The 27,508-nt window shown below is 29.0% G+C and overlaps 1 protein-coding gene across 1 annotated transcript; it reads right to left on the bottom strand.

The window, feature by feature from the left end:
- Positions 1–26,190, bottom strand: LOC119610089 (nose resistant to fluoxetine protein 6-like). The gene is made up of 10 exons (XM_037965189.1): positions 25,563–26,190; positions 11,095–11,306; positions 6,271–6,443; positions 5,916–6,067; positions 3,278–3,432; positions 2,609–2,941; positions 1,624–1,817; positions 1,434–1,559; positions 1,017–1,359; positions 1–693 (listed from the first exon to the last, which is right to left on the bottom strand). The coding sequence occupies exons 1-10, from the start codon at positions 25,789–25,791 to the stop codon at positions 487–489; spliced, it is 2,124 nt and encodes a 707-aa protein (XP_037821117.1). The 5' UTR covers positions 25,792–26,190; the 3' UTR covers positions 1–486.
- Positions 26,191–27,508: the final 1,318 nt, after the last annotated feature.

The following is a 27,508-nucleotide window of genomic DNA, read 5'->3' as shown; positions in this document are numbered from 1 at the left end:
CTTAAGATTAAACCACCTCCATTGGGCGCTTAAACTTGCAAACAAAATTAACTAATTGAGTACTCAAAAACATCTTTCGAGGATTAATTTTAATTTAATCGCTAATCTTTCACCTAAAGATTAGCCCTAAGAAGAAAAAGTTGATCGGATTCTGAGCAATTTTTTACTTGAAATGTTGATAGGATTCTAAGTAACTTATTGATGTAAAAAGAAGACTTAGGATGAAACAATAAAACAGTAAGAGAATGAAAATGTTTAGAAAATAATGGGAATAAAATAAGGGTGACGTAAAACCCAAACTTTTTTCATAAAAAGGATGATAGTGTGAAGTGTGATTATAAATTATAATAAAAGGGCAAGTGTTAAATAAAATAGTGAAATGAATAAACATAGAAATTAATATATAACTATTCTGAAAATAATTATCACAATATGAGATTTTCTTTGTAACTAAAAAAAGAAAATATATACCTAATATCTTAGAAATTAAGCTGCTTGTTCTTCTGAAGTACTAGGTGTTTGATTATCATTATTATTAATATTATTCGAATTATTTTTGGTAGATGTATTCGTAGTCTTACGGAAACTGCCCATTAATATGCGTTCCAAAGCGTGTATAGGCGATTCGAACAATAAACATAAAATTAAAGCAATTAAAAATGTATCCAAGATATGACCAAAAATGTCAGTAGACTAGAAAGAAGAAGAAGAAGATGGTATTGGTGGTAGATTAAAGTATTTTAACAGTTTAACACTGTAATAAATTTTGTATTTTAATTAAATGATGAAATGTGAAGAAATTTTGAAGGTCAATTAGGAATATAAAAAAAATATTTCATGAAACTATATATGAATGTAGATTTATGACATTATAGTGATGATAAAGGTGTAAAATACTCTTGGAAAGTGTGAAAATATGTTAAATTCATATCTGTTTAATATGATGGAAGGGGTTTAAATTGTAATAAATCAGATAAATATAATAAAAGCAAAACAAAATTGATTTCTTAACTTACCAAATGTAAATAACCCATAAAACTCGGCACCTTTACACTAGACGAATAATACAATTCGACTATACCGTTGGAAAGGTAAGCACAATATGTTAAACGTGATATAGGAGCAAACGCGCGACTACTTAAAAACTTTTGCAATCGGGAAGCATGACCCGTTGTAACCGATAGTACAAGCCAAGCAACAGCTACATTCCAACCCAATTTATGAAAACCAGCATACATGGTACTTTCCAAATTATTATAGGCAGTCACATAAAAACGTGTAACGGAAAACATAGAGGCAACACCAATGAAAATGGAAAATAACCAAAAACAACGTACAAACCATTTCGGTAATTTTGTTCTAAAAAGAAAAAAAATGTATATAAAATATAACCGATTTCATATGAATTTATTTAAACAATAGTATAACATTACCTTTTTGCTTGCATCAGATGTACTAGGTAACCAGTTAATATTCCTATGACATAGGCCGAAGCTCTCATGTGTGTCTTAATGTAGGTAGTGCTATAGTAAACATTACTAGCTAAATCGGTAACTTCACTGGAATTTCATTTATAATAGATACAATACACTATGTTCAATTAGAATTTATTTACGATTTTACCTTGGATATATCATTAAAGTTGGATCTAAATTATTTAGATATGTAACTATAAATGGTATGACCGCTGTAACCGCCACTAAGATTAACAATAAATTTAGACCATGTTTGCGTGACTTATTCAAAAGATATATAACAATTGGAGCCATAAAGAAAAGTTGTGAGTCCACCGATAAGTACCAGGATTGAAACATGCACTACATAAAAAAAATGGTTATTTGTTGTATAATGCAAGAGATTTTGATTTGATTAGAATCTGAACAACTTTTCAGTAGAAAAGATGATCAGATTCGGAAAAATTTTTCTATAATAATGTTGTTCAAAATTAGAAGAACTTATGGAAAAGTTGATCAGAATCTGATCAAATCCTGAAAAACTTTTCTATAGAATAGTTGATCAGACTTCTAGGAGCTTTTCTGTAGAAAAGTTGATTAGAATATGTTAAACTTTTCTATGGAAAAGTTGATCAGAATCTGAAGAACTTTTCTGATGATCATAATCATAATCTGATGAAGTTTTCTGTAGAAAAGTTTTTCAGAACCTGAAGAAAAATTGATTAGAAACTGGTCACAAACTGAAAAACTTTTCTATAGAAAAGTTGATCAGAAACTGAAAAACTATTATATGGAAAATTTGATCAGAATCTGAAGAACTTTTCCATAGAAAAGTTGATAAGAAACTGAAGAACTTTTCTATAGAAAAGTTGATCAGAAACTGAAAAACTTTTCAGAAACTGATCACAAACTGAAAAACTTTTCTATAGAAAAGTTGATCAGAAACTGAAGAACTATTATATGGAAAACTTGATCAGAAGCTGAAGAACTTTTCTATAGAAAAGTTGATAAGAAACTGAAGAACTTTTCTATAGAAAAGTTGATCAGAAATTGAAGAACTTTTCTATAGAAAAGTTGATCTGAAACTGAAGAACTCTTTTATAAAAAAGTTTATTCGATTCTGAAAAGCAGATTTGTAAATATTAATCACTTACCAACTTTCCTGAACCAATATAATTATTTATATACAATATATTTGACCACCACGACAACTGACAACGTTCCTGCTCCCTCTCAATGCGCTGCTGCCACAACGGCCCACTGCCAATGCTGGGAAACCAAGTGATATAAAAGCCAATAATGGCCAAATAAGCAGGTGTCAAACGTATATAACGGCCAACATACAGAATCAAAACATTTAATTTCCCCTTGCGTCTTTCCAATTCAATAAGAAGAATACGACAAAACAAGAAACCACTCAATAGAAGGAAAACGTCAACAAATAACAGAGAGTTGCTCAAAAAACCAAACAGAGGTGATTTTATATTCTATAAATAAGAGAAAACGAGAAAAAAAAAGCAAAATTCATTAGAGCTAAACTAAACCAGAAATATAAACAATTTTATAATACCATAAGACTAACTGTCGTTTTAGAAAAACAACAACATTGCGAAATTTTCTTTTTTGTTTACAAACAAAAATAAAAACAAGTTTAATTTGTAATTCTAAATGGAAATTCAAGTATTTGACTACATTACACTCTAGTATTTATTAGTTGTTAAATAAACTCTGTATTATATTAGTTGTAAGTTTAGTGTAAATAATACATATACCTACAAGTAGATATTGCAAATATGCAATGTAATGTTTCATTTACTACTTACCTCGTCTATGAATTCCTGATTGTAGACTGGACGGCCGTAGATGAACGACAAAACATGACCAGCCAAGATAAATAACATGGCCAATGCTTTAATGCCATTAATAGAATTCAAACCCAATTGATCTTTGCTGGCTTGAAAAAGCTTTTTTATATTTTCTAGAAGAAAACAAATATGTAAATGGAAAATTCCATGATAGTTTTATTAAATAATTTATTAAATAATCTATACGAGTAAATAATTATAAAATATAAATAATGTAATGGAATTTATTCATGTAAATAAATTACGTATATTTTACACATATTGTTTTGGTTTTCAAAGTATATAATCTGAATATTTCAATTAACAACTAATATTTAAATAATTCTAAAACTTATTAGATAATAATTTATGAGAAACAATAATCAATTTTTGTAAAATTTTTTGGTAGTAAAAGTTGGTCGGAACTAAAAAGTTGATTTGAACAACTTTTTACTAGAAAATTTTATCAGAATCTGAACAACTTTTTACCAGAAAAGTTGATTAGAATCTGAATAACTTTTTAATAGAAAAGTTGATTAGAATCTGAACTACTTTTTACTAGAAAAGTTGATCAGAATCTGAACAACTTTTTACTAAGAAAGTTGATCAGAATCTGAACACCTTTTTACTAGAAAAGTTGATCAGAATCTGAATACCTTTTTACTAGAAAAGTTGATCAGAATCTGAATACCTTTTTACTAGAAAAGTTGATCAGAATCTGAACAACTTTTTACTAGAAAAGTTGATTAGAATCTGAACAACTTTTTACTAGAATAGTTGATCAGAATCGTAACAACTTTTTACTAGAATAGTTGATCAGAATCTGAACAACTTTTTACTACAAAAGTTGATCAGAATCTGAACAACTTTTTACTAGGAAATTTGATCAGCATCTGAACAACTTTTTACTAGAAAAGTTGATCAGAATCTGAACAACTTTTTATTAGAAAAGTTTATCAAATCTGAACAACTTTTTATTAGAAAAGTTGATCAAAATTTGAATACCTTTTGACTAGAAAAGTTGATCAGAATCTGAACTAGAAATCTGATCAGAATCTGAACAACTTTTTACTAGAAAATTTGATCAGCGTCTGAACAACATTTGATTAGAAAAGATGATCAAAATCTGAACACCTTTTGACTAGAAAAGTTGATCAGAATCTGAACTAGAAAAGTTGATCTGAACTAGAAATGTTGATCAGAATCTAAACAACTTTTTACCAGAAAAGTTGATTAGAATCTGAATAACTTTTTAATAGAAAAGTTGATTAGAATCTGAACAACTTTTTACTAGAAAAGTTGATCAGAATCTGAACAACTTTTTACTAAGAAAGTTGATCAGAATCTGAACACCTTTTTACTAGAAAAGTTGATCAGAATCTGAATACCTTTTTACTAGAAAAGTTGATCAGAATCTGAAGAACTTTTTACTAGAAAATTTGATCAGAATCTGAACAACTTTTTACTAGAAAAGTTGATCAGAATCTGAACAACTTTTTACTAGAATAGTTGATCAGAATCGGAACAACTTTTTACTAGAAAATTTGATCAGCATCTGAACAACTTTTTACTAGAAAAGTTGATCAGAATCTGAACAACTTTTTATTAGAAAAGTTGATCAAAATCTGAACAACTTTTTACTAAAAAGTTGATCAGAATCGGAACAACTTTTTACTAGAAATGTTGATCAGAATCTGAACAACTTTTTACTAGAAATGATGATCAGAATCTGAACAACTATTTTCTAGTAAAAAGTTGAATCTGAACAACTTTTTACTAGAAAATGTGATCAGTATCTGAACACATTTTTAAAAGAAAAGTAGATTAGAATCGGAACAACTTTTTACTAAAAAAGTTGATCAGAATCTAGACAACCTTTTACTAAAAAAGTTGATAAGAATCTAGACAACTTTTTACTAGAAAAGTTGATCAGAATCTGTACACCTTTTTACAAGAAAAGTTCATTAGAATTTAAACAACTTTTTACTAGAAAAGTTGATTAGAATCTGAGCAACTTTTTACTAGAAAAATTGATCAGAACCTGAACAGGTTAGGTTAGGTTAGGTTGATAGGAGGATGTATACTACATCAAATCCGAAGAAATACACCTAGGCCACTATCGGGCCTGTTGTGCGCTCCAATTAGAACCTGAACAATTTTTTACTAGAAATATTGATGAGAATCTGAAGAACTTTTTACTAGAAATGACGATCAGAATCTGAACAAGTTTTTACTAGAAAAGTTGATCAGAATCTGAACATCTTCTTATTAGGAAAATTAATTAGAATCTGAAAATCTTTTACTAGACAAATTAACCAATTTTTTGGAAACATTGTTCAGTTTCTGAAAAACTTTTTATTTGAAAAAATTTTCAGATTCTGAACAATACTTGATTAGACAAATTATTCCGATTCTATTCATAATTAAAATAATTTAAAATTAAATATTTTTCTAAAAAAAACGATTTTATTAAAACTTTTTTTAAAATGTAGAATAGTTTTCAAAAGAATGTAAAAAAATAAATTTATTAAAATTACCTTTAAACTTAAAATAAACCATAATCTGTGTATGCATTTGATTTGAAAAAAATATTTTAAAAACCATTAAGAATTCTTACCAATTATTGAAAATGATAACAAAGCGATATTTAAAATTTTATTACGTGCCAAAGTTTTTGCAATATTTTCCTCATTGCGTTTCGAACTTATCAAATAGATGTGATACAATGTACTCAATATGGCCAAGAATAAAAAGAACAAAATAAACAAACTGAAAATACAAAAAGAAAAAAAAAAACACAAAACAGACAATAAATTAACAATAAAATAATTATTACACAATTACACCAAATATACAAGAAGTATTTGTCAACAGAAAACACTTATTGGCCAATATCAAACCAAAAATGATAATATCGAAAAATCAAGAAATTAATTAAAAAAAAATAAAACAGAAATACAGTTTGTACTTACGCATAAATAAACATGCCTTCACTGATATGCAGCTCATGTCCGCCTCTATATTGGCACATTTTGTCGTTGACCGTCACATTGCGTTGCAATGTATGTTGCAAATAAATTGCAACATCATTAGCACGACATGCGGCTGGTATACATACGCCCCAATGGGTTGTCAATTCCAATGGCTTGATGACCAAAGTCAGTGAGTAGTTGGCAGGCGGAGGGGTTGGGATAAATAAAAATACGAGTGTGAATTAAATTTGTTTTTATTATTATTAAAATAAAATTTGCAAGATGTGTGTAATAGAGTCATTTACATGCTTTAAGCATTTGTTTTAGTTGGACATTTTTAAAACAGTTTAAAGCTAAAATGCATACATTTACATATTTACATTTGTTTATATATTAACTTTTATTTATAAAGTAAATAAAAGCCAACCTTGTCTACTTAATAAAGTTTTTTTTTATTTAAAATACTAAAAATAATTTCATTTTTTAAGACACTTGCATATTAACTTATAAATATAGTAAATTTTTACTTCATTATTATTTTATTATAATAATTAAGTATTTGATTTTATAATTTCTTTAAAGAATTCTTAATGAAAGTTTATTTTTCTAAATTAGACTCGCTTACAGCTATTGTTTACTAATTAATCTTCTTCATTTTTTTCATTTTTCATTTTTTTTATAATTCCACCCTAAACAGAATCTAAAGGAATCGAATCATTGTGAAATAAATTTGTTTTACTATGATACTTTGAGTCTAATCTATAGTCTGGGCTATAGTATAATATGTAGTATACACTATAGTCTAATCTATAATCTGGACTATAGTATAATCTTTAGTATGGACTATAGTCTAATCTATAGTCTGGACTATAGTATAATATATAGTCTACACTAAAGTCTAACCTATAATCTGGACTATAGTCTAATCTATAGTCTGGACTATAGTCTAATCTATAATCTGGACTATAGTCTAATCTATAGTCTGGACTAAAGTCTAATCTATAGTATAGACTATAGTCTAATCTATAGACTGGACTAAAGTCTAATCTGTAGACTGAGCTATAGTCTAATATATAGTCTGTACTATAGTCTAATCTATAGTCCGGACTATAGTATATTCTATAGTATGGACTATAGTCTAATCTACAGTCTGGATTATAGTCTAATCTGTAATGTGGATTATAGTCTAATCTATAATCTGGACTATAGTCTAATCTATAATATGGACTATAGTCTGGACTATAATCTGGACTATAGTCTAATCTATAGTCTGGACTATAGTGTAATCTATAGTCTGGATTATAGTCTAATCTATAGTCTGGACTATAGTCTAATCTATAGTCTGGACTATAGTATAATCTATAGTATGGACTATAGTCTAATTTATTGTCTGGACTATAGTCTAATCTATAATCTGGACTATAGTATAATCTATAGACTAGACTATAGTCTAATTTATAGTCTGAACTATAGTATAATCTATAGGCTGGAAAATAGTTTAATCTATAGTCTGAACTGTAGTTCAATCTATAGTCTAATCTATATTCTGGGATAAAGTCTAGTCTATAGTCTGGACTATAGTCTAATCTATAGTCTGGCCTATAGTCTAATCTATAGTCTGGACTATAGTCTAATCTATAGTCTAATCTATAGTCTGGACTATAGTCTAATCTATAGTCTGGACTATAGTCTAATCTATAGTCTGGACTATAGTCTAATCTATAGTCTGGACTATAGTCTAATCTATAGTCTGGACTATAGTCTAATCTATAGTCTGGACTATAGTCTAATCTATAGTCTGGACTATAGTCTAATCTATAGTTTGGACTATAGTCTAATCTACAGTCTGGATTATATTCTAATCTAATCTATAGTCCGGATATAGATCTATAGTATGTACTATAGTCTAATCTATAGTCTAATCTACAGTCTGGATTATAGTCTAATCTGTAATGTGGATTATAGTCTAATCTATAGTCTATAGTCTAATCTATAATATGGACTATAGTCTAATCTATAGTCTGGACTATAGTCTAATCTATAGTCTGGACTATAGTCTAATCTATAGTCTGGACTATAGTCTAATCTATAGTCTGGACTATAGTCTAATCTATAGTCTGGACTATAGTCTAATCTACAGTCTGGAGTCTATAGTCTAGTCTATAGTCTAGTCTATAGTCTAGTCTATAGTCTAGTCTATAGTCTAGTCTATAGTCTAGTCTATAGTCTAGTCTATAGTCTAGTCTATAGTCTAGTCTATAGTCTAGTCTATAGTCTAGTCTATAGTCTATGTCTAGTCTAGTCTAGTCTAGTCTATAGTCTAGTCTATAGTCTAGTCTATAGTCTAGTCTATAGTCTAGTCTATAGTCTAGTCTATAGTCTAGTCTATAGTCTAGTCTATAGTCTAGTCTATAGTCTAGTCTATAGTCTAGTCTATAGTCTAGTCTATAGTCTAGTCTATAGTCTAGTCTATAGTCTAGTCTATAGTCTAGTCTATAGTCTAGTCTATAGTCTAGTCTATAGTCTAGTCTATAGTCTAGTCTATAGTCTAGTCTATAGTCTAGTCTATAGTCTAGTCTATAGTCTAGTCTATAGTCTAGTCTATAGTCTAGTCTATAGTCTAGTCTATAGTCTAGTCTATAGTCTAGTCTATAGTCTAGTCTATAGTCTAGTCTATAGTCTAGTCTATAGTCTAGTCTATAGTCTAGTCTATAGTCTAGTCTATAGTCTAGTCTATAGTCTAGTCTATAGTCTAGTCTATAGTCTAGTCTATAGTCTAGTCTATAGTCTAGTCTATAGTCTAGTCTATAGTCTAGTCTATAGTCTAGTTTATATCTGGACTATAGTCTGGTTTATAGTCTGGACTATAGTCTGGACTATAGTATGGTTTATAGTCTAGTCTATAGTCTGGTCTATAGTCTAATCTACAGTCTAGTTTGTAGCCTAGATTATAGTCTAGACTATAGTATGACTATAGACAATCTGGTCTATATACTATAGTCTAGGCTATATTCGAGTCAATAATTTAGTCTATAATTTGGACTATAGTTTGCACTAAAGTCTTATATAGTCTACAGTTCCTTCAGGCAGTAAAATTCCGAATAATTTCAAAACTTTTAGAAGTAGTATTATTAACTTGAAGTCTTACAGCTCTGCTGAATAATTATAAATTATTTACTAATTACTACTTTTTTTAAATAATAGTCACTCATAAACATTTATAGTTCTTTGCACATTTGCGTTTATTATTTTATAATTTTGTCAATAATTCATAAAAATTATGTAACGTTAAAATGAGTTTTTTAGTGGGAATCAACTTACTATTAATAATTACACGCCCAATATAAATTTGAATACTTAGTAGTGTCGATTTGATACTACTTGTTCAAGTGTTTTTCCAAAATTACTTTTTTTTATCTAATAAGATAATTATAGGAAATTCAAAATAAATAGTAATAAAAAAGGCACTTTAGTGACGAATATTTATAAAAAAAAATTCTATGATTTGTGAAAAATGGTCTGGTTTTAAAGATGAATCTGCATTTTTTTATTATATTTTTATTACTCAGACAATCATGACTATTTGCTGAAATGTGTTGAATTATAATTCTGCAAAATTTTTTCTATAATTTTTAAGGCTGTTTCAACTTTATTAAGTTTTTTTTTTTTTTGCAATTTATCAGTTTTATTATTCTACATTTAGATGCTGTGAAAAGATATTGCGACTCAAAACTAATTATTAGTCGTATAATAATGATGTTCTCTTCAATTTTAAGTAAATCGCAAAAACGTGTTGCTTTTGGATTTGCGATTTTAGAAACTTTAACACATAATTTTAAGATTTGACAGATATATATATACATATTTAGGTTATAGTCTGAACTATAGTTTAGAGTCTAGCCTGGATTATAGTCTGGTTTATAGTCTGGACTACTGTCAAGTTTACAGACTAGATTGTAGCATAGTGTCTAGTCTGAATTTTAGTCTAGTCTACAATCTGTACAATATTCTAGTCCATAGTCGGGACTGAAGTCTACATACTATACTCTGTAGTTCAGAGTATAGTTCGAACTATAGTTTAGTCTAAAGTCTGCACAATAGTACTTTCTATGGCCTTTTCCCGACTAAAGTATATTATATAGTCTTGATTGCAGTTTAGTCTGCAGTCTAGACTGTAAACTAGTCTATACTTAGGACTGTAATTTAGTCTATAGTCTGGGCCTTAGTCTAGTTTATAGTCAGGATTAAAAACTATAACCCAAAATCTTTCTATGGCCTGGACTGTAGTCGGAATTTCAGTCCATATTATATTATATAGTCCAGAGTATAGTCCCGACTAAAGCATATTCTATAGTCTTGATTGCAGTTTAGTCTGCAGTCTAGACTGTAATCTAGTCTATACTTAGGACTGTAATTTAGTCTATAGTCTGGGCATTAGTCTGGTCTATAGTCAAGATTAAAAACTATAACCCAAAATCTAGCCTGGACTATTGTCTAGTCTATAATCTGGACTACAGTCCAGTTTAGTTATAGTCTAGTGTCTAGTCTGGTCTAAAGTCTTATCTTTAGTATGAATTATAGTATAATTTGTAGTCTGAACTATAACCTAGTGTCTTGTCTGGAGATTAGTCTGGATTATAACCTAGTCTAAAGTATGAACTATAGTTTGTTCTTTGTCTTTGTCTAGTCTAGGCTATATTTCGTACTAGGGTCTGGACTTTATTCCATACTATAGTCAATAGTTTGGACTATAGACCAGTTTATATTATCGTCTAAAGTATGGATTATAGTCTAGTATTTAGTCTGTAATATTTTCAAACATACCTGCTTCTCACGTGATCCAGACTGCAAAGGCGTTAGACCTTCGATTTTTACATCGACCAAACAGTATTTAGCTTGAACGGGTACATCATAGTAAGCTGAATCTTCCGAATGAGATTTGAAATTATGTGTATGTAAACATTGGTCATAATGACCGAAATGATACAGAATTCCACTCTCAATGCCAGCAGGACTACGGACAGAGGCATCAAACACTGAAAAATAAAACATACGTAAGTTAAAGATTTTGATTGAAAATAAACATTAATTAAAGGTAAGAAATTATTTTAATAATTAAGTATATGCATGTAGTGGAGATAGAAAAGTTTTCAAAACTGTCAATAAAAATACAACTCTAATGCCAAAAGCAAGTTGTTTTTGTGGTGGGATAAATATTAACTCAATGACAAGAATTGACAGCGAGGACATATTGATGTCTAAATTATTTAAATAATAATATTTAAATATGCATTTATATTGTTATAAATAAAGTATTATTTTCTTTGCTAAGCACGTAATTTATTTTTTATTTATTTATAATTATGTATTAGGAAATTAATTTTAATAATTTCATACCACTTTCTTTGCACACCTTTACAATGTATTAGTTTCAGATATTAACTGCGCCTCTTTTTTAGAAATAATCGGAGAAAATTCCAATTAAATTAAACTTTAATTTAAATAAACAAAATCACGGCAGATAATTAATATGTATTTGAAAAATTAAGGAAATATAAATGATTTTCAATTTTATAGAAATTGAGTGAATCAATTAAAATGTCATGACTGTATGGAAAAATAAAACTAAACATCATTCACTGAACATGCCAATGAACGAACAATGAATGAATGCATTGAGTTAGAATCAAGGAAATTACATTTTTGTTAATACATATAACAAAATTGTTATAAAGTATGTTAGTGGTAACAAAAATGAGAAAAAAACAATTAACATTAATTAATTTTAAATCCCCTTTCTTCACTTTTGTGTGCCACTGTTTGTAATAAACATGTGTAAATCATTTGTATTACATTTATAATTTCATATTAACTAATTTTTATTATAATATAAAAACATATTTAAAACAATTTACCTGCTACCTATTCGCTACCTTTAAAACAACCGTTAACAGGTTTCATATTTCATATACATATTTCCAAATGTTTATGTCCACTCTACTCAAACATCAGTCAACATCTTTAAAACTACTGTTTAAGCTTTCAAAATAAATATTTGTTTATTACATGTGTTAACTAAATGCCACACCAGTTATAAAAAATTAAATAATTTGTGGTGAAATATTATTCATAAAAAACAAATCCAGTTTCGAAAAGTTAAACACTTCACGTGCTGCATTATTGTGGGCATTCAAAATTTAAAATATCTTTAATAAAATTTATTAGTTTTTAAATACTTTAAAACTAAATATTGAAATATGTATGCAATAAATCTAAACAATATTTTAATCTGTTGATATTAATATATAAATCTTGACGAACATTAACTATAGGTAAGTCTATATTCATTCACACTACAGATTAGTCGGTAATCAGGTTTGTAGATCCGAATATGTATACTCCGGACTATACATTAGTATATAGTCAAGTCCATAGACTTGATCTTAACTATAGATCAGTCTTGACTATATACCAGTCCATATTGTTGACCAGTCTATAGTTTGTTGACTGACCGAATTGAACTAGAACTGAACTAGAACTGAACTAGAACTGAACTAGAACTGAACTAGAACTGAACTAGAACTGAACTAGAACTGAACTAGAACTGAACTAGAACTGAACTAGAACTGAACTAGAACTGAACTAGAACTGAACTAGAACTGAAGTAGAACTGAACTAGAACTGAACTAGAACTGAACTAGAACTGAACTAGAACTGAACTAGAAATGAACTAGAACTGAACTAGAACTGAACTAGAACTGAACTAGAACTGAACTAGAACTGAACTAGAACTGAACTAGAACTGAACTAGAACTGAACTAGAACTGAACTAGAACTGAACTAGAACTGAACTAGAACTGAACTAGAACTGAACTAGAACTGAACTAGAACTAGAACTGAACTAGAACTGAACTAGAACTGAACTAGAACTGAACTAGAACTGAAATAGAACTGAAATAGAACTGAACTAGAACTGAACTAGAACTGAACTAGAACTGAACTAGAACTGAACTAGAACTGAACTAGAACTGAACCAGAACTGAACCAGAACTGAACCAGAACTGAACTAGAACTGAACTAGAACTGAACTAGAACTGAACTAGAACTGAACTAGAACTGAACCAGAATTGAACTAGAACTGAACTAGAACTGAACTAGAACTGAACTAGAACTGAACTAGATCTGAACTAAACTGAACTAGAACTGAACTAGAACTGAACTAGAACTGAACTAGAACTGAACTAGAACTGAACTAGAACTGAACTAGAACTGAACTAGAACTGAACTAGAACTGAACTAGAACTGAACTAGAACTGAACTAGAACTGAACTAGAACTGAACTAGAACTGAACTAGAACTGAACTAGAACTGAACTAGAACTGAACTAGAACTGAACTAGAACTGAACTAGAACTGAACTAGAACTGAACTAGAACTGAACTAGAACTGAACTAGAACTGAACTAGAACTGAACTAGAACTGAACTAGAACTGAACTAGAACTGAACTAGAACTGAACTAGAACTGAACTAGAACTGAACTAGAACTGACTAGAACTAGAACTGAACTAGAACTGAACTAGAACTGAACTAGAACTGAACTAGAACTGAACTAGAACTGAACTAGAACTGAACTAGAACTGAACTAGAACTGAACTAGAACTGACTAGAACTGAACTAGAACTGAACTAGAACTGAACTAGAACTGAACTAGAACTGAACTAGAACTGAACTAGAACTGAACTAGAACTGAACTAGAACTGAACTAGAACTGAACTAGAACTGAACTAGAACTGAAACTAGAACTGAACTAGAACTGAACTAGAACTGAACTAGAACTGAACTAGAACTGAACTAGAACTGAACTAGAACTGAACTAGAACTGAACTAGAACTGAACTAGAACTGAACTAGAACTACAGAACTGAACTAGAACTGAACTAGAACTGAACTAGAACTGAACTAGAACTGAACTAGAACTGAACTAGAACTGAACTAGAACTGAACTAGAACTGAACTAGAACTGAACTAGAACTAGAACTGAACTAGAACTGAACTAGAACTGAACTAGAACTGAACTAGAACTGAACTAGAACTGAACTAGAACTGAACTAGAACTGAACTAGAACTGAACTAGAACTGAACTAGAACTGAACTAGAACTGAACTAGAACTGAACTAGAACTGAACTAGAACTGAACTAGAACTGAACTAGAACTGAACTACTGAACTAGAACTGAACTAGAACTGAACTAGAACTGAACTAGAACTGAACTAGAACTGAACTAGAACTGAACTAGAACTGAACTAGAACTGAACTAGAACTGAACTAGAACTGAACTAGAACTGAACTAGAACTGAACTAAACTGAACTAGAACTGAACTAGAACTGAACTAGAACTGAACTAGAACTGATCTATAACTGAACTAGAACTGATTGTTTTGCTTTGAAATCGTGTTTGTACCTTAAGTCTTTTAAATAAATAAAGCAACAATGTTTGTGTCTTAAGTCTTTTTCCATGCAACCCCTGCTTCCACTACTGTGATTGAAAGTAAAATTTATTTATGTCTTAAGCCTTTTGTTGTAAAAGTTCTACTTGCATTCAAATCGGTCTTTATTGGATTCCGTAATTATTTATCAAAAATAGTTATACAAAAAATATTTATCGCTCTACAATTCACTTCTATTATTTTTAAAGTAAACTAGATTAAGCACGTGCTGTTTTAAATGAACGATTTTTTATAGTCTCACCCAAATGATAAACTGTAATCTTTGTTTTAAAGGAAACAATCTTAACAAATTATTTGAAATGATCTAAAACATTTGTAAGTATATAAAACTATTTAAATGTAAATAAATAAGATTAAGTACATAATTTAATTACAAAAATTTATACTAAAACCATTAAATAAACAGCATAGACGTGTTAATTAAAATCAAACCCAAAAAAATATGTGAATCTAGTATGTATATCAAGGTCAAGATTTACTAAATTAAAAAAAAACTCATATAAAATTGTATTTAAGTGAAGTATACCAATTGTTGCTGTGGATCAATCTAATTGTTCCGGTAGTAAACGCAGCAAATAGTTTCAAATGACAGAGAAAATTTAAGTAAATATTTCATTTTATTTGAAAAGAAATTAGCATATATAAAAAAATTAGTATAATTTTGTTTATAGATCATATTAATGCTCTATTTATTAACAAGGCAAAAATGTAAAAAAAAAATAATAATTTTTCAAAATATTACTTATAGTAAGTGTAACTGACTTCACTATTATTTTATTACTGCAAACCACTTCAAATTTTGTTATCTTGACAAAATCATTTGTATTCTCTTATGTGACCTATTTATTATTTAAAATTAAATAACATTTTATGAGCTTTTTGAGCAATTTTATAGATCAACTTTAAAACAATTTTACGAGTACTTAGTTTTCGTTTTGATGATGTCTTAATTGTTGGTTAAAAAAGATTCTGCAGTGATTAACTGCTTGGATGGTTTGATGTTTGAAATTTGTTTTTTTTTTTTCTTTTGTATATTTAGGCATTTATGAAATATGTTTTCTATAAAAAATAAACATTTAACTGCTTGGTTGATCATCATAAGTCATGTACAGTTTAAAATTATCTTTTGAGTTTAGAAACATTTCAAATTTTCAGCAACATGTTGATGACAACATTGGGGGTATTAAAGCTTAACGGATGTTTGACAAGAAAAGACTTAAGACACAAACTTTACTGTCATTCATAATAATGAGAAGAGGGATTCAATGTAAAATATTTCCGACTCAAAATCTTAGACACTGATTCATTTAGACAGGCCCTTTTTCTATATGATAGACATATAGTTCTAGTTCAGTTCTAGTTCAGTTCTAGTTCAGTTCTAGTTCAGTTCTAGTTCAGTTCTAGTTCAGTTCTAGTTTAGTTCTAGTCAGTCTAGTTCAGTTCTAGTCGTTCTAGTTCAGTTCTAGTTCAGTTCTAGTTCAGTTCTAGTTCAGTTCTAGTTCAGTTCTAGTTCAGTTCTAGTTCAGTTCTAGTTCAGTTCTAGTTCAGTTCTAGTTCAGTTCTAGTTCAGTTCTAGTTCAGTTCTAGTTCAGTTCTAGTTCAGTTCTAGTTCAGTTCTAGTTCAGTTCTAGTTCAGTTCTAGTTCAGTTCTAGTTCAGTTCTAGTTCAGTTCTAGTTCAGTTCTAGTTCAGTTCTAGTTCAGTTCTAGTTCAGTTCTAGTTCAGTTCTAGTTCAGTTCTAGTTCAGTTCTAGTTCAGTTCTAGTTCAGTTCTAGTTCAGTTCTAGTTCAGTTCTAGTTCAGTTCTAGTTCAGTTCTAGTTCAGTTCTAGTTCAGTTCTAGTTCAGTTCTAGTTCAGTTCTAGTTCAGTTCTAGTTCAGTTCTAGTTCAGTTCTAGTTCAGTTCTAGTTCAGTTCTAGTTCAGTTCTAGTTCAGTTCTAGTTCAGTTCTAGTTCTAGTTCAGTTCTAGTTCAGTTCTAGTTCAGTTCAGTTCAGTTTAGTTAGTTCTAGTTCAGTTCTAGTTCAGTTCTAGTTCAGTTCTAGTTCAGTTCTAGTTCAGTTCTAGTTCAGTTCTAGTTCAGTTCTAGTTCAGTTCTAGTTCAGTTCTAATTCAGTTCTATTGGATTGATACAAGAACAAGTTTAGTTCTAGTTCTATTCTAATTCAGTTCTAGTTCAGATCTAGTTCAGTTCTAGTTCAGTTGTAGTTCAGTTGTAGTTCAGTTGTAGTTCAGTTCTAGTTCAGTTCTAGTTCAGTTCTAGTTCAGTTCTAGTTCAGTTCTAGTTCTAGTTCAGTTCTAGTTCAGTTCTAGTTCAGTTCTAGTTCAGTTATAGTTCAGTTATAGTTCAGTTCTAGTTCAGTTCTAGTTCAGTTCTAGTTCAGTTCTAGTTCAGTTCTAGTTCAGTTCTAGTTCAGTTCTAGTTCAGTTCTAGTTCAGTTCTAGTTCAGTTCTAGTTCAGTTCTAGTTCAGTTCTAGTTCAGTTTCTGTTCTAGTTCAGTTCTAGTTCAGTTCTAGTTCAGTTCTAGTTCAGTTCTAGTTCAGTTCTAGTTCAGTTCTAGTTCAGTTCTAGTTCAGTTCTAGTTCAGTTCTAGTTCAGTTCTAGTTCAGTTCTAGTTCAGTTCTAGTTCAGTTCTAGTTCAGTTCTAGTTCAGTTCTAGTTCAGTTCTAGTTCAGTTCTAGTTCAGTTCTAGTTCAGTTCTAGTTCAGTTTAGTTCAGTTCTAGTTCAGTTTCTAGTTCAGTTCTAGTTCAGTTCTAGTTCAGTTCTAGTTCAGTTCTAGTTCAGTTCTAGTTCAGTTCTAGTTCAGTTCTAGTTCAGTTCTAGTTCAGTTCTAGTTCAGTTCTAGTTCAGTTCTAGTTCAGTTCTAGTTCAGTTCTAGTTCAGTTCTAGTTCAGTTCTAGTTCAGTTCTAGTTCAGTTCTAGTTCAGTTCTAGTTCAGTTTCTAGTTCAGTTCTAGTTCATTTCTAGTTCAGTTCTAGTTCAGTTCTAGTTCAGTTCTAGTTCAGTCTAGTTCAGTTCTAGTTCAGTTCTAGTTCAGTTCTAGTTCAGTTCTAGTTCAGTTCTAGTTCAGTTCTAGTTCAGTTCTAGTTCAGTTCTAGTTCAGTTCTAGTTCAGTTCTAGTTCAGTTCTAGTTCTTCTAGTTCAGTTCGAGTTCTGTTCTAGTTCAGTCTAGTTCAGTTCTAGTTCAGTTCTAGTTCAGTTCTAGTTCAGTTCTAGTTCAGTTCTAGTTCAGTTCTAGTTCAGTTCTAGTTCAGTTCTAGTTCAGTTCTAGTTCAGTTCTAGTTCAGTTCTAGTTCAGTTCTAGTTCAGTTCTAGTTCAGTTCTAGTTTCAGTTCTAGTTCAGTTCTAGTTCAGTTCTAGTTCAGTTTCTAGTTCAGTTCAGTTCAGTTCTAGTTCAGTTCTGAAATAAAATAAAATTTAAATTACAAAAAAATTAACAAATGAACAAACATTTTCAAGAAATTTTAAATAATTTCAAGATTTATCTGATTTTTTCTATGAGGTGATGCCAAGTCAAGTAATGTTGCTAACGTTTTGTTGCTAACTTTGAGCGTTAGCGTTCAATAATAGCAACAAAAACACAGCAATTGTTAAGGAAAGAAAACTACAATTCGTATTAAATAAAACTTTATAACCATTTCCACTTATTAACCTTGAAAATTATACCGGAAGAAATTTCCTTTGGGAAAATCCCCTCAAGTGTAAACAAAAATTGCAAAAAGAATACAAGTGTTAAACTTTAGACTTATTTGTCTTCTACAATTATCAATATTATTGTTTACAAATTTACAAAACGTCAAGTGTCATTTTAAGCACTTTTAGACGATTATACGATGATACAATACAAATGTATAAAACGACAAAATCTCATGTGTCAAGAGATAGCTTAAGTTGTCAAACAAAAACACTTATTTTGTTGTTTTAATTTAAAACTGAACTGACCGTTATAAAGTGACGAAAACAAACTCGCACTAGTAGGCGAACAGACAGTTATGGAAATTTAGTCAGATTTTTTGGTATTATTAGTTTTAAACAAAAAAAAAAGGTCAATAACTTGGTCATTGTAACAGGTTTTTGTAGAGGATATAGTATTAATATGAAAATGTATTTCTGAATTTCAACCTTTTCAATCATTTGTTGGCTAATTTTAACTCTGTATTTCTTATAATAAATATTTCCTTAAAGAGTTTTTACACAACTGAAATAAATTTATTTAAATTCAAAATAGTATTTATCAAAAAATACCATAATTACACAATAATTTAGCTTAAGGGCATTTTTTTATATGTACATATTTTTGATTAAATCTCATTAATTGCAACATGTAAAGTCTTTAAACCATGAGACCTTTCATTTTATTATTACATTGTTTTTGAAAAAACAAATTTAGCTTTTAACATGTCAAAGTTAAATTGTTAATAAAACAATACACAACTTTTGAATGCATTAGCATACATTGATTTCAATAACAAAAATGATTGAAACAATCAAAAAATATTCAAATTTGCACCTTTCACCAAACTGTATATGACAATTGCATCAGAACACATTCAGTATTGGGTTTCAATTAAAGTTCAAATTAAATATTTATATACTTTAGTAGCTTTAACACAAGAATTTAATTAAAACAATCATAATGTTAATTAATTCAAAACTTTAAATCATAAATCATCCAAAACTTTAAAAAATTGAAATCTAACTATCTATCTATCTATCTATCTATCTATCTATCTATCTATCTATCTATCTATCTATCTATCTATCTATCTATCTATCTATCTATCTATCTATCTATCTATCTATCTATCTATCTATCTATCTATCTATCTATCTATCTATCTATCTATCTATCTATCTATCTATCTATCTATCTATCTATCTATCTATCTATCTATCTATCTATCTATCTATCTATCTATCTATCTATCTATCTATCTATCTATCTATCTATCTATCTATCTATCTATCTATCTATCTATCTATCTATCTATCTATCTATCTATCTATCTATCTATCTATCTATCTATCTATCTATCTATCTATCTATCTATCTATCTATCTATCTATCTATCTATCTATCTATCTATCTATCTATCTATCTATCTATCTATCTATCTATCTATCTATCTATCTATCTATCTATCTATCTATCTATCTATCTATCTATCTATCTATCTATCTATCTATCTATCTATCTATCTATCTATCTATCTATCTATCTATCTATCTATCTATCTATCTATCTATCTATCTATCTATCTATCTATCTATCTATCTATCTATCTATCTATCTATCTATCTATCTATCTATCTATCTATCTATCTATCTATCTATCTATCTATCTATCTATCTATCTATCTATCTATCTATCTATCTATCTATCTATCTATCTATCTATCTATCTATCTATCTATCTATCTATCTATCTATCTATCTATCTATCTATCTATCTATCTATCTATCTATCTATCTATCTATCTATCTATCTATCTATCTATCTATCTATCTATCTATCTATCTATCTATCTATCTATCTATCTATCTATCTATCTATCTATCTATCTATCTATCTATCTATCTATCTATCTATCTATCTATCTATCTATCTATCTATCTATCTATCTATCTATCTATCTATCTATCTATCTATCTATCTATCTATCTATCTATCTATCTATCTATCTATCTATCTATCTATCTATCTATCTATCTATCTATCTATCTATCTATCTATCTATCTATCTATCTATCTATCTATCATCTATCTATCTATCTATCTATCTATCTATCTATCTATCTATCTATCTATCTATCTATCTATCTATCTATCTATCTATCTATCTATCTATCTATCTATCTATCTATCTATCTATCTATCTATCTATCTATCTATCTATCTATCTATCTATCTATCTATCTATCTATCTATCTATCTATCTATCTATCTATCTATCTATCTATCTATCTATCTATCTATCTATCTATCTATCTATCTATCTATCTATCTATCTATCTATCTATCTATCTATCTATCTATCTATCTATCTATCTATCTATCTATCTATCTATCTATCTATCTATCTATCTATCTATCTATCTATCTATCTATCTATCTATCTATCTATCTATCTATCTATCTATCTATCTATCTATCTATCTATCTATCTATCTATCTATCTATCTTCTATCTATCTATCTATCTATCTATCTATCTATCTATCTATCTATCTTCTATCTATCTATCTATCTATCTATCTATCTATCTATCTATCTATCTATCTATCTATCTATTATCTATCTATCTATCTATCTATCTATCTATCTATCTATCTATCTATCTATCTATCTATCTATCTATCTATCTATCTATCTATCTATCTATCTATCTATCTCTATCTATCTATCTATCTATCTATCGTACTATCTATCTATCTATCTATCTATCTATCTATCATCTATCTATCTATCTATCTATCTATCTATCTATCTATCTATCTATCTATCTATCTATCTATCTATCTATCTATCTATCTATCTATATCTATCTATCTATCTATCTATCTATCTATCTATCTATCTATCTATCTATCTATCTATCTATCTATCTATCTATCTATCTATCTATCTATCTATCTATCTATCTATCTATCTACTATCTATCTATCTATCTATCTATCTATCTATCTATTATCTATCTATCTATCTATCTATCTATCTATCTATCTATCTATCTATCTATCTATCTATCTATCTATCTATCTATCTATCTATCTATCTATCTATCTATCTATCTATCTATCTATCTATCTATCTATCTATCTATCTATCTATCTATCTATCTATCTATCTATCTATCTATCTATCTATCTATCTATCTATCTATTCTATCTATCTATCTATCTATCTATCTATCTACTATCTATCTATCTATCTATCTATCTATCTATCTACCTATCTATCTATCTATCTATCTATCTATCTATCTATCTACTATCATCTATCTATCTATCTATCTATCTATCTATTCTATCTATCTATCTATCTATCTATCTATCTAATCTAATCTATCCTATCTATCTATCTATCTCTATCTATCTATCTATCTATCTATCTATCTATCTATCTATCTATCTATCTATCTATCTATCATCTATCTATCTATCTCTCCATCTATCTATCTTTAAACTAAATACTACTTCCTGTTCTTAAAATTGTCGAATAACCATTATCGCCCTAAAATGAAAATCTGAAATCATTCCTAGTCTACATGACACAATATTTCCCCGTTATTTACCCTCAAAAAACTACTTGCTTCTATACGGTAAATAAAATTTATTTAATATTTTCTGTCTGAAGTGAAAGATGACAAAAATTGCAAACAAAACTAAAAACAAATCAAATGATTACGTTTTCAAATGACAAGTCAAATCATTTTAAAGTTTTTTTTTTTCGTTTTAAAAGGAAAAAACTTCAATTTGTTTATCAATTAATTAAGATGTGTGAAAAAGTGATATGTTTGTTGGTTGGACATTTGCTTTTTTAATAACAATTTGCATTCATGTTCTAAATTTGATGAATTGTGTTTTTTAAGTTTTAGTTGGTTGGGAAACTACTAACCAAAAGTAAATATTTATAATGATTATCATGAATTTACTCATGATTTTGAATATGATATTTGTGGTTTTCTGTGATGAAATCTTTGAAGTTCAAGGGTAAAGGTTTAGTCAATCAATAGTTTTCTCTCAGTCATATATGGGGTGTTAATTATTTAGGCGCTGGCTGTTAACCCCTTAACTATGGGTTAATAACTTTTGTCGAATAGATGTCGTTGTATTCAGTTTCAGTACATTAACCCTTTTTTATGAAATTCGTTAGAATTAATATTATTTGTTAACAAAATATGTTAAACATTTATGTCTTTATGTTACGAGTTTAGATGTAATTTTGATACGTAGGTGTGTAAATATTTTATTTTGTATTTATTAATACAAAAATTTTGTATTAATAATTAATTGAAATCGTATATTGAGATGTTAAATTGAATCGACTTATTTCACATGTGAGCATTATAAACAAAGTTTGTTAAAAGTACACACATTTCGTTCGTTAAAATTATATCGGATATATGAATAATTTAAATTAAAATCGGCTTTTATCAGAGTTCATTTTTTACATTTATTCAATTTCAACATTAACATCTTGGGAAAATTACATCCACCGTAAGTTCCCTTCTCTAGCATGTTAGAGGTCCCATAGTTCAGTTCTAGTTCATAAATATATAAATAAATTAATGATTGAGCTATAATGACAGCATAAATATAGATTGGCATATTTTACAAAAAAATCTTAATTATCGTCAGGCTAACATAATTAAAACTTTCTGCGTATATATGTAGGAGTTTCTGACGTCACACAATCTTTATTCCTATTGGTTAATAATTTTCACCTATAAATGTAAAATTGGGACAATTTATTATTTTTATCTAAAAATTAATAGGGTAACCATTCTTTTCATAAATTTATTTATTTATTCATTCATTCAGTTCTAGTTCAGTTCTAAGTAGTTAAGTTCTAGTTGAGTTCTAGTTCAGTTCTGCCAATACTCTCCACCATATTAATTAATTTGCTAAATCAGTGTGCGGTCTTATGTCTATTTTATAAAGACAACAGTAATTTGTTATTAAAACTAAACAAAAAGAAATATTATAATTAATTAAAAAAATAATTTCTATATTTAACTAATTTTGAATAATTAAAGATATTAATTATATTTTTTATTGTAAAAAATGTCAAGGAAAGTTTTTAATATATAAATAAACTAATGATTGAGTTAATGACAGCATACATAAATATAGAAAGACATTTTTACAAAAAAAAAATCTTAATTAATTCTGCTAAGGCGAACATAATTAAAACTTTCTACGCATTTAGGAGCTCTAACGTCAAAAAATGTATGTTCCTATTGGTTAATAATTTTAAGCTATAAATATAACAGTGGGTCAATTAATTATTTTTATCTAAAAATTAATAGATAGTAACCATTCTTTTCATAAAGTTCTAGTTCAGTTCTATTTCAGTTCTAGTTTAGTTCTATTGCAGTTCTAGTTCAGTTCTATTGCAGTTCTAGTTCAGTTCTAGTTCAGTTCTAGTTCAGTTCTAGTTCAGTTCTAGTTCAGTTCTAGTTCAGTTCTAGTTCAGTTCTAGTTCAGTTCTAGTTCAGTTCTAGTTCAGTTCTAGTTCAGTTCTAGTTCAGTTCTAGTTCAATTCTAGTTCAGTTCTAGTTCAGTTCTAGTTCAGTTCAAGTTCAGTTCTAGTTCAGTTCTAGTTCAGTTCTAGTTCAGTTCTAGTTCAGTTCTAGTTCAGTTCTAGTTCAGTTCTAGTTCAGTTCTAGTTCTAGTTCAGTTCTAGTTCAGTTCTAGTTCAGTTCTAGTTCAGTTCTAGTTCAGTTCTAGTTCAGTTCTAGTTCAGTTCTAGTTAGTTCTAGTTCAGTTCTAGTTCAGTTCTAGTTCAGTTCTAGTTCAGTTCTAGTTCAGTTCTAGTTAAGGTGAAGCACTTTATATTTTTCAAGAACTAATGTAATATTTTAAACAGTCAAAGTCTAAAAGAAAGTTTTTAAAAAAAATTTAGGTTCCCTATTAAAAGGAAAATTTTTAAAAAAATTCTATAACAAGAAAATTTTTAATAGAAAACAAGTTGGAAAGTATAGTCGGGCATGGCCGACCATATAATACCCTACACCATGAGTATATTTTAAAAATTTTTATTTTTCACAAAGAAACTTTTATGTTGAATTTTACGTTAATTCCAAAGTATTTAAGCAATTTGTTGATAAAAAACAAATTTTCTAAATGATGCTTTATATAGGTGTATAGGTCAAAAATGGGCCGATCCTCATTAAATTTGGGAAAAGGATATATTTTTAAATAATAGTTAATTATGTTGAGTTTCATTGCGATACAAATGGTTACAAGTCAATTTTAGACGTTTAAGACATTTTTTGAAGGGGGGTTTGTATGGGGGCTAAGGTCAAATAAGGGTTGATCATAACGAAAATCTGCAGTGTCATTTATACTTATATGAAACTTATTTGTGCCAATTTTTAGAGAGATAATAGTATATTTGACGTAATTATGGCATAAAAAGCCCAAATCGGGAGGTACGGTTGTATGGGGGCTAGGTGAAATAATGGACCGATTTCAACCATTTTCAATAGGCTTCGTCCTTGTGCCAAAAAACATGCTTGGTCCAAATTTCATCAAATTATCTCGAAAATTGCGGCCTGTACCTTGCGCACAAGGTTTACATGGATAGCCAGCCAGCCGGACAGACGGACGGACATGTCTTAATCGAAAATGTGATTCTGAGTCGATCGGTATACTTAAAGGTGGGTGTAGGACCAATATTTTTGTGTGTTACAAACATCAGCACAAACGTATAATACCCTCCCCACTATAGTGGTGTAGGGTATAATAAAATGTTCCATAAAAAGAAAATCTGTCAAAATTTGTAATAAAGAACTAAATTTTTCGGAAAAGAAAATTTATCAAAAATATTCTATAAAAAGAAAATTAATTTTTTTATAAAATTGTTTTTTTTTTTTATATTTTGTTTACTAAACACCAACCAACTTCAATTTATGTAAGTGAATTGACATCGATCCCATCTGGATTAATAAATCTACACAATGAATCACAGTGACTGTTAAATATTATTGTTTAACTTGAAATTAGCCAAACATGTTATGAATTATTTATAAAAAAACTTTTAAAAATGTAAACAAAACTTACTTGAAGTTGCCCACTGCTGGCCATTTAAAATACCCCTTAAAGTTGCATTTAAATCTCTACGACAGGCGGCCTCTTCTATGAATTCCAAACTATGACGATATAATTCCATTTCAGTAGAAGTCAAATATGAAGGTCTAGGCTCAACCGAAACATTGTCTGTTAAAGCCCATAATCCGTGCAATTGGTTAAACAGTAAAGCCACACAAATAATGTGGAAAACACGACACATTTTATTTAAATTTCTTGAATATAATTTTTATGATTAAAAAACTCTTTTTGTTTTTTTTTTTTTTTTTGATTTCTTAGCACTTTTATAAATTTAAAACATTCACTTGTAATTGCAAATATTAAATAAAATTGAAATTTCTATGTTTATTTTTCTAACACAAAATATCAAGAAAAACAAATACTAGACAATTAATAATATTTATTTCTATTTGCCCGCAAATTCATCGATTTATTTGCTTAATAATGATGCATGAATGTTCTTTTGTGACAAAGCGATTTTTTATTTATATTTTATTTTTTACTATTTTAATATTAAAGGCATATTTCTTTAAATATTCCTTATTTCGTTTTATTTTTAATTGTTTTTTTCCGTTTCCGCCAACCGTACGCTTTGAAATTTTAACTACAACTGTTGTTAACATTCTGCATTAAACAGGTGGTAAGCCAAGCTCAAGTTTAACAGCACGATTTGCAACATGTTTCTATAATTTACAAACATACATGTTTGTTTTGTTTATATAGACAAATGTTTATAAACTTTGTTACTGGCAAGAATGCGTCATAACACGAATATGTATATTGAAATTTTTATTTACATATTTTCTCTTCTTCTTCTTCTCTCAAAGTTTGACATGTGTTATTTTATAATGATTCCGAAAATATTTTGAATATAGTATGAGCACCGATTTCAAAAAAGTATTTTTCAGTAAATGAACTAGAACTGAACTAGAACTGAACTAGAACCGAACTAGAACTGAACTAGAACTGAACTAGAACTGAACTAGAACTGAACTAGAACTGAACTAGAACTGAACTAGAACTGAACTAGAACTGAACTAGAACTGAACTAGAACTGAACTAGAACTGAACTAGAACTGAACTACTAGAACTGAACTAGAACTGAACTAGAACCGAACTATAACTGAACTAGAACTGAACTAGAACTTATAATCGAATAAATTTAAATTCTCTACACAGATTTTATTTTAATTAATTTCATACAATTCATTTATTTTATTTCAATTATTTCATTTTAATTATTGGCTAATTCACTTCGATTAAATACCGCACGTTAATTAACTTATTCGCTCATCATCAACTCTCAACTGACTTCTTTTTTGCTTTTACTCCTTCTCCTTTTCTGACATTTGACATCTTGACCAGTGATGTAAACTTTTGCGCTTTCAGTCGGCCATCCTGTCATCACAATCGACCTCGATTGATTGCTGGACTGTTCTCGCCGATGTCTTCTTTCTCATCATCACTTGACGACTCGTATTCGACTGGTGGTAGGGTGCAAAATGGCTTGATTTTATCGGATGCATAAATTGACGTATAGTGACGCTGCGTTCGTCTAGACCCAGGCAAATCCTCGATGACGTACCGGTCTTTATCGAGAACCTTTGTTATTATGAATGGGCCCTTATAAAGAGGCTCCAACTTTCTAGAAGTACCCGTCGATGTTGCCTCATTTTCTGCTAGAACTAAATCGCCCACGCCGAATTCTTTAGGTCGGGCATGTTGTTGGTCATAACGTTTTTTAGCTACTTGTCGTTGCAAGTTAATCTTCTCAGCTGTTTCGGCACGCAATTCTTGCAAGGTGTGGTCATCTATTACCTCGCTACTGTGTAGGGCAAGGACAAGTTTATTTTGTAAAATATCCCTAGGCTGAAAACCGAATAAAAGTTCTTGAGGTGTTTTTCCTGTGGTCTTATTAA

Source organism: Lucilia sericata, unplaced genomic scaffold, assembly GCF_015586225.1.
Source record: "Lucilia sericata isolate MDLA Ls3-8-SP2 unplaced genomic scaffold, ASM1558622v1 Contig001115F_arrow, whole genome shotgun sequence".
Classification (NCBI taxonomy): domain Eukaryota; kingdom Metazoa; phylum Arthropoda; class Insecta; order Diptera; family Calliphoridae; genus Lucilia; species Lucilia sericata.
Note: the sequence above shows the minus strand (reverse complement) of the source record. Positions and strands in the feature narration are given on the sequence as shown.

Bases quoted from the DNA above. Each gene is read 5' to 3' on its own strand.
- LOC119610089 (XM_037965189.1), bottom strand. From the start codon at position 25,791: ATGTGTCGTGTTTTCCACATTATTTGTGTGGCTTTACTGTTTAACCAA. The intron at 6,068-6,270 runs GTAAGTACAAAC...TTGTATTTTCAG, and splicing joins GAAGGCATGTTTATTTATGC to TTTGTTTATTTTGTTCTTTT. The intron at 1,560-1,623 runs GTAAAATCGTAA...ATGAAATTCCAG, and splicing joins ACTTTAATGATATATCCAAG to TGAAGTTACCGATTTAGCTA.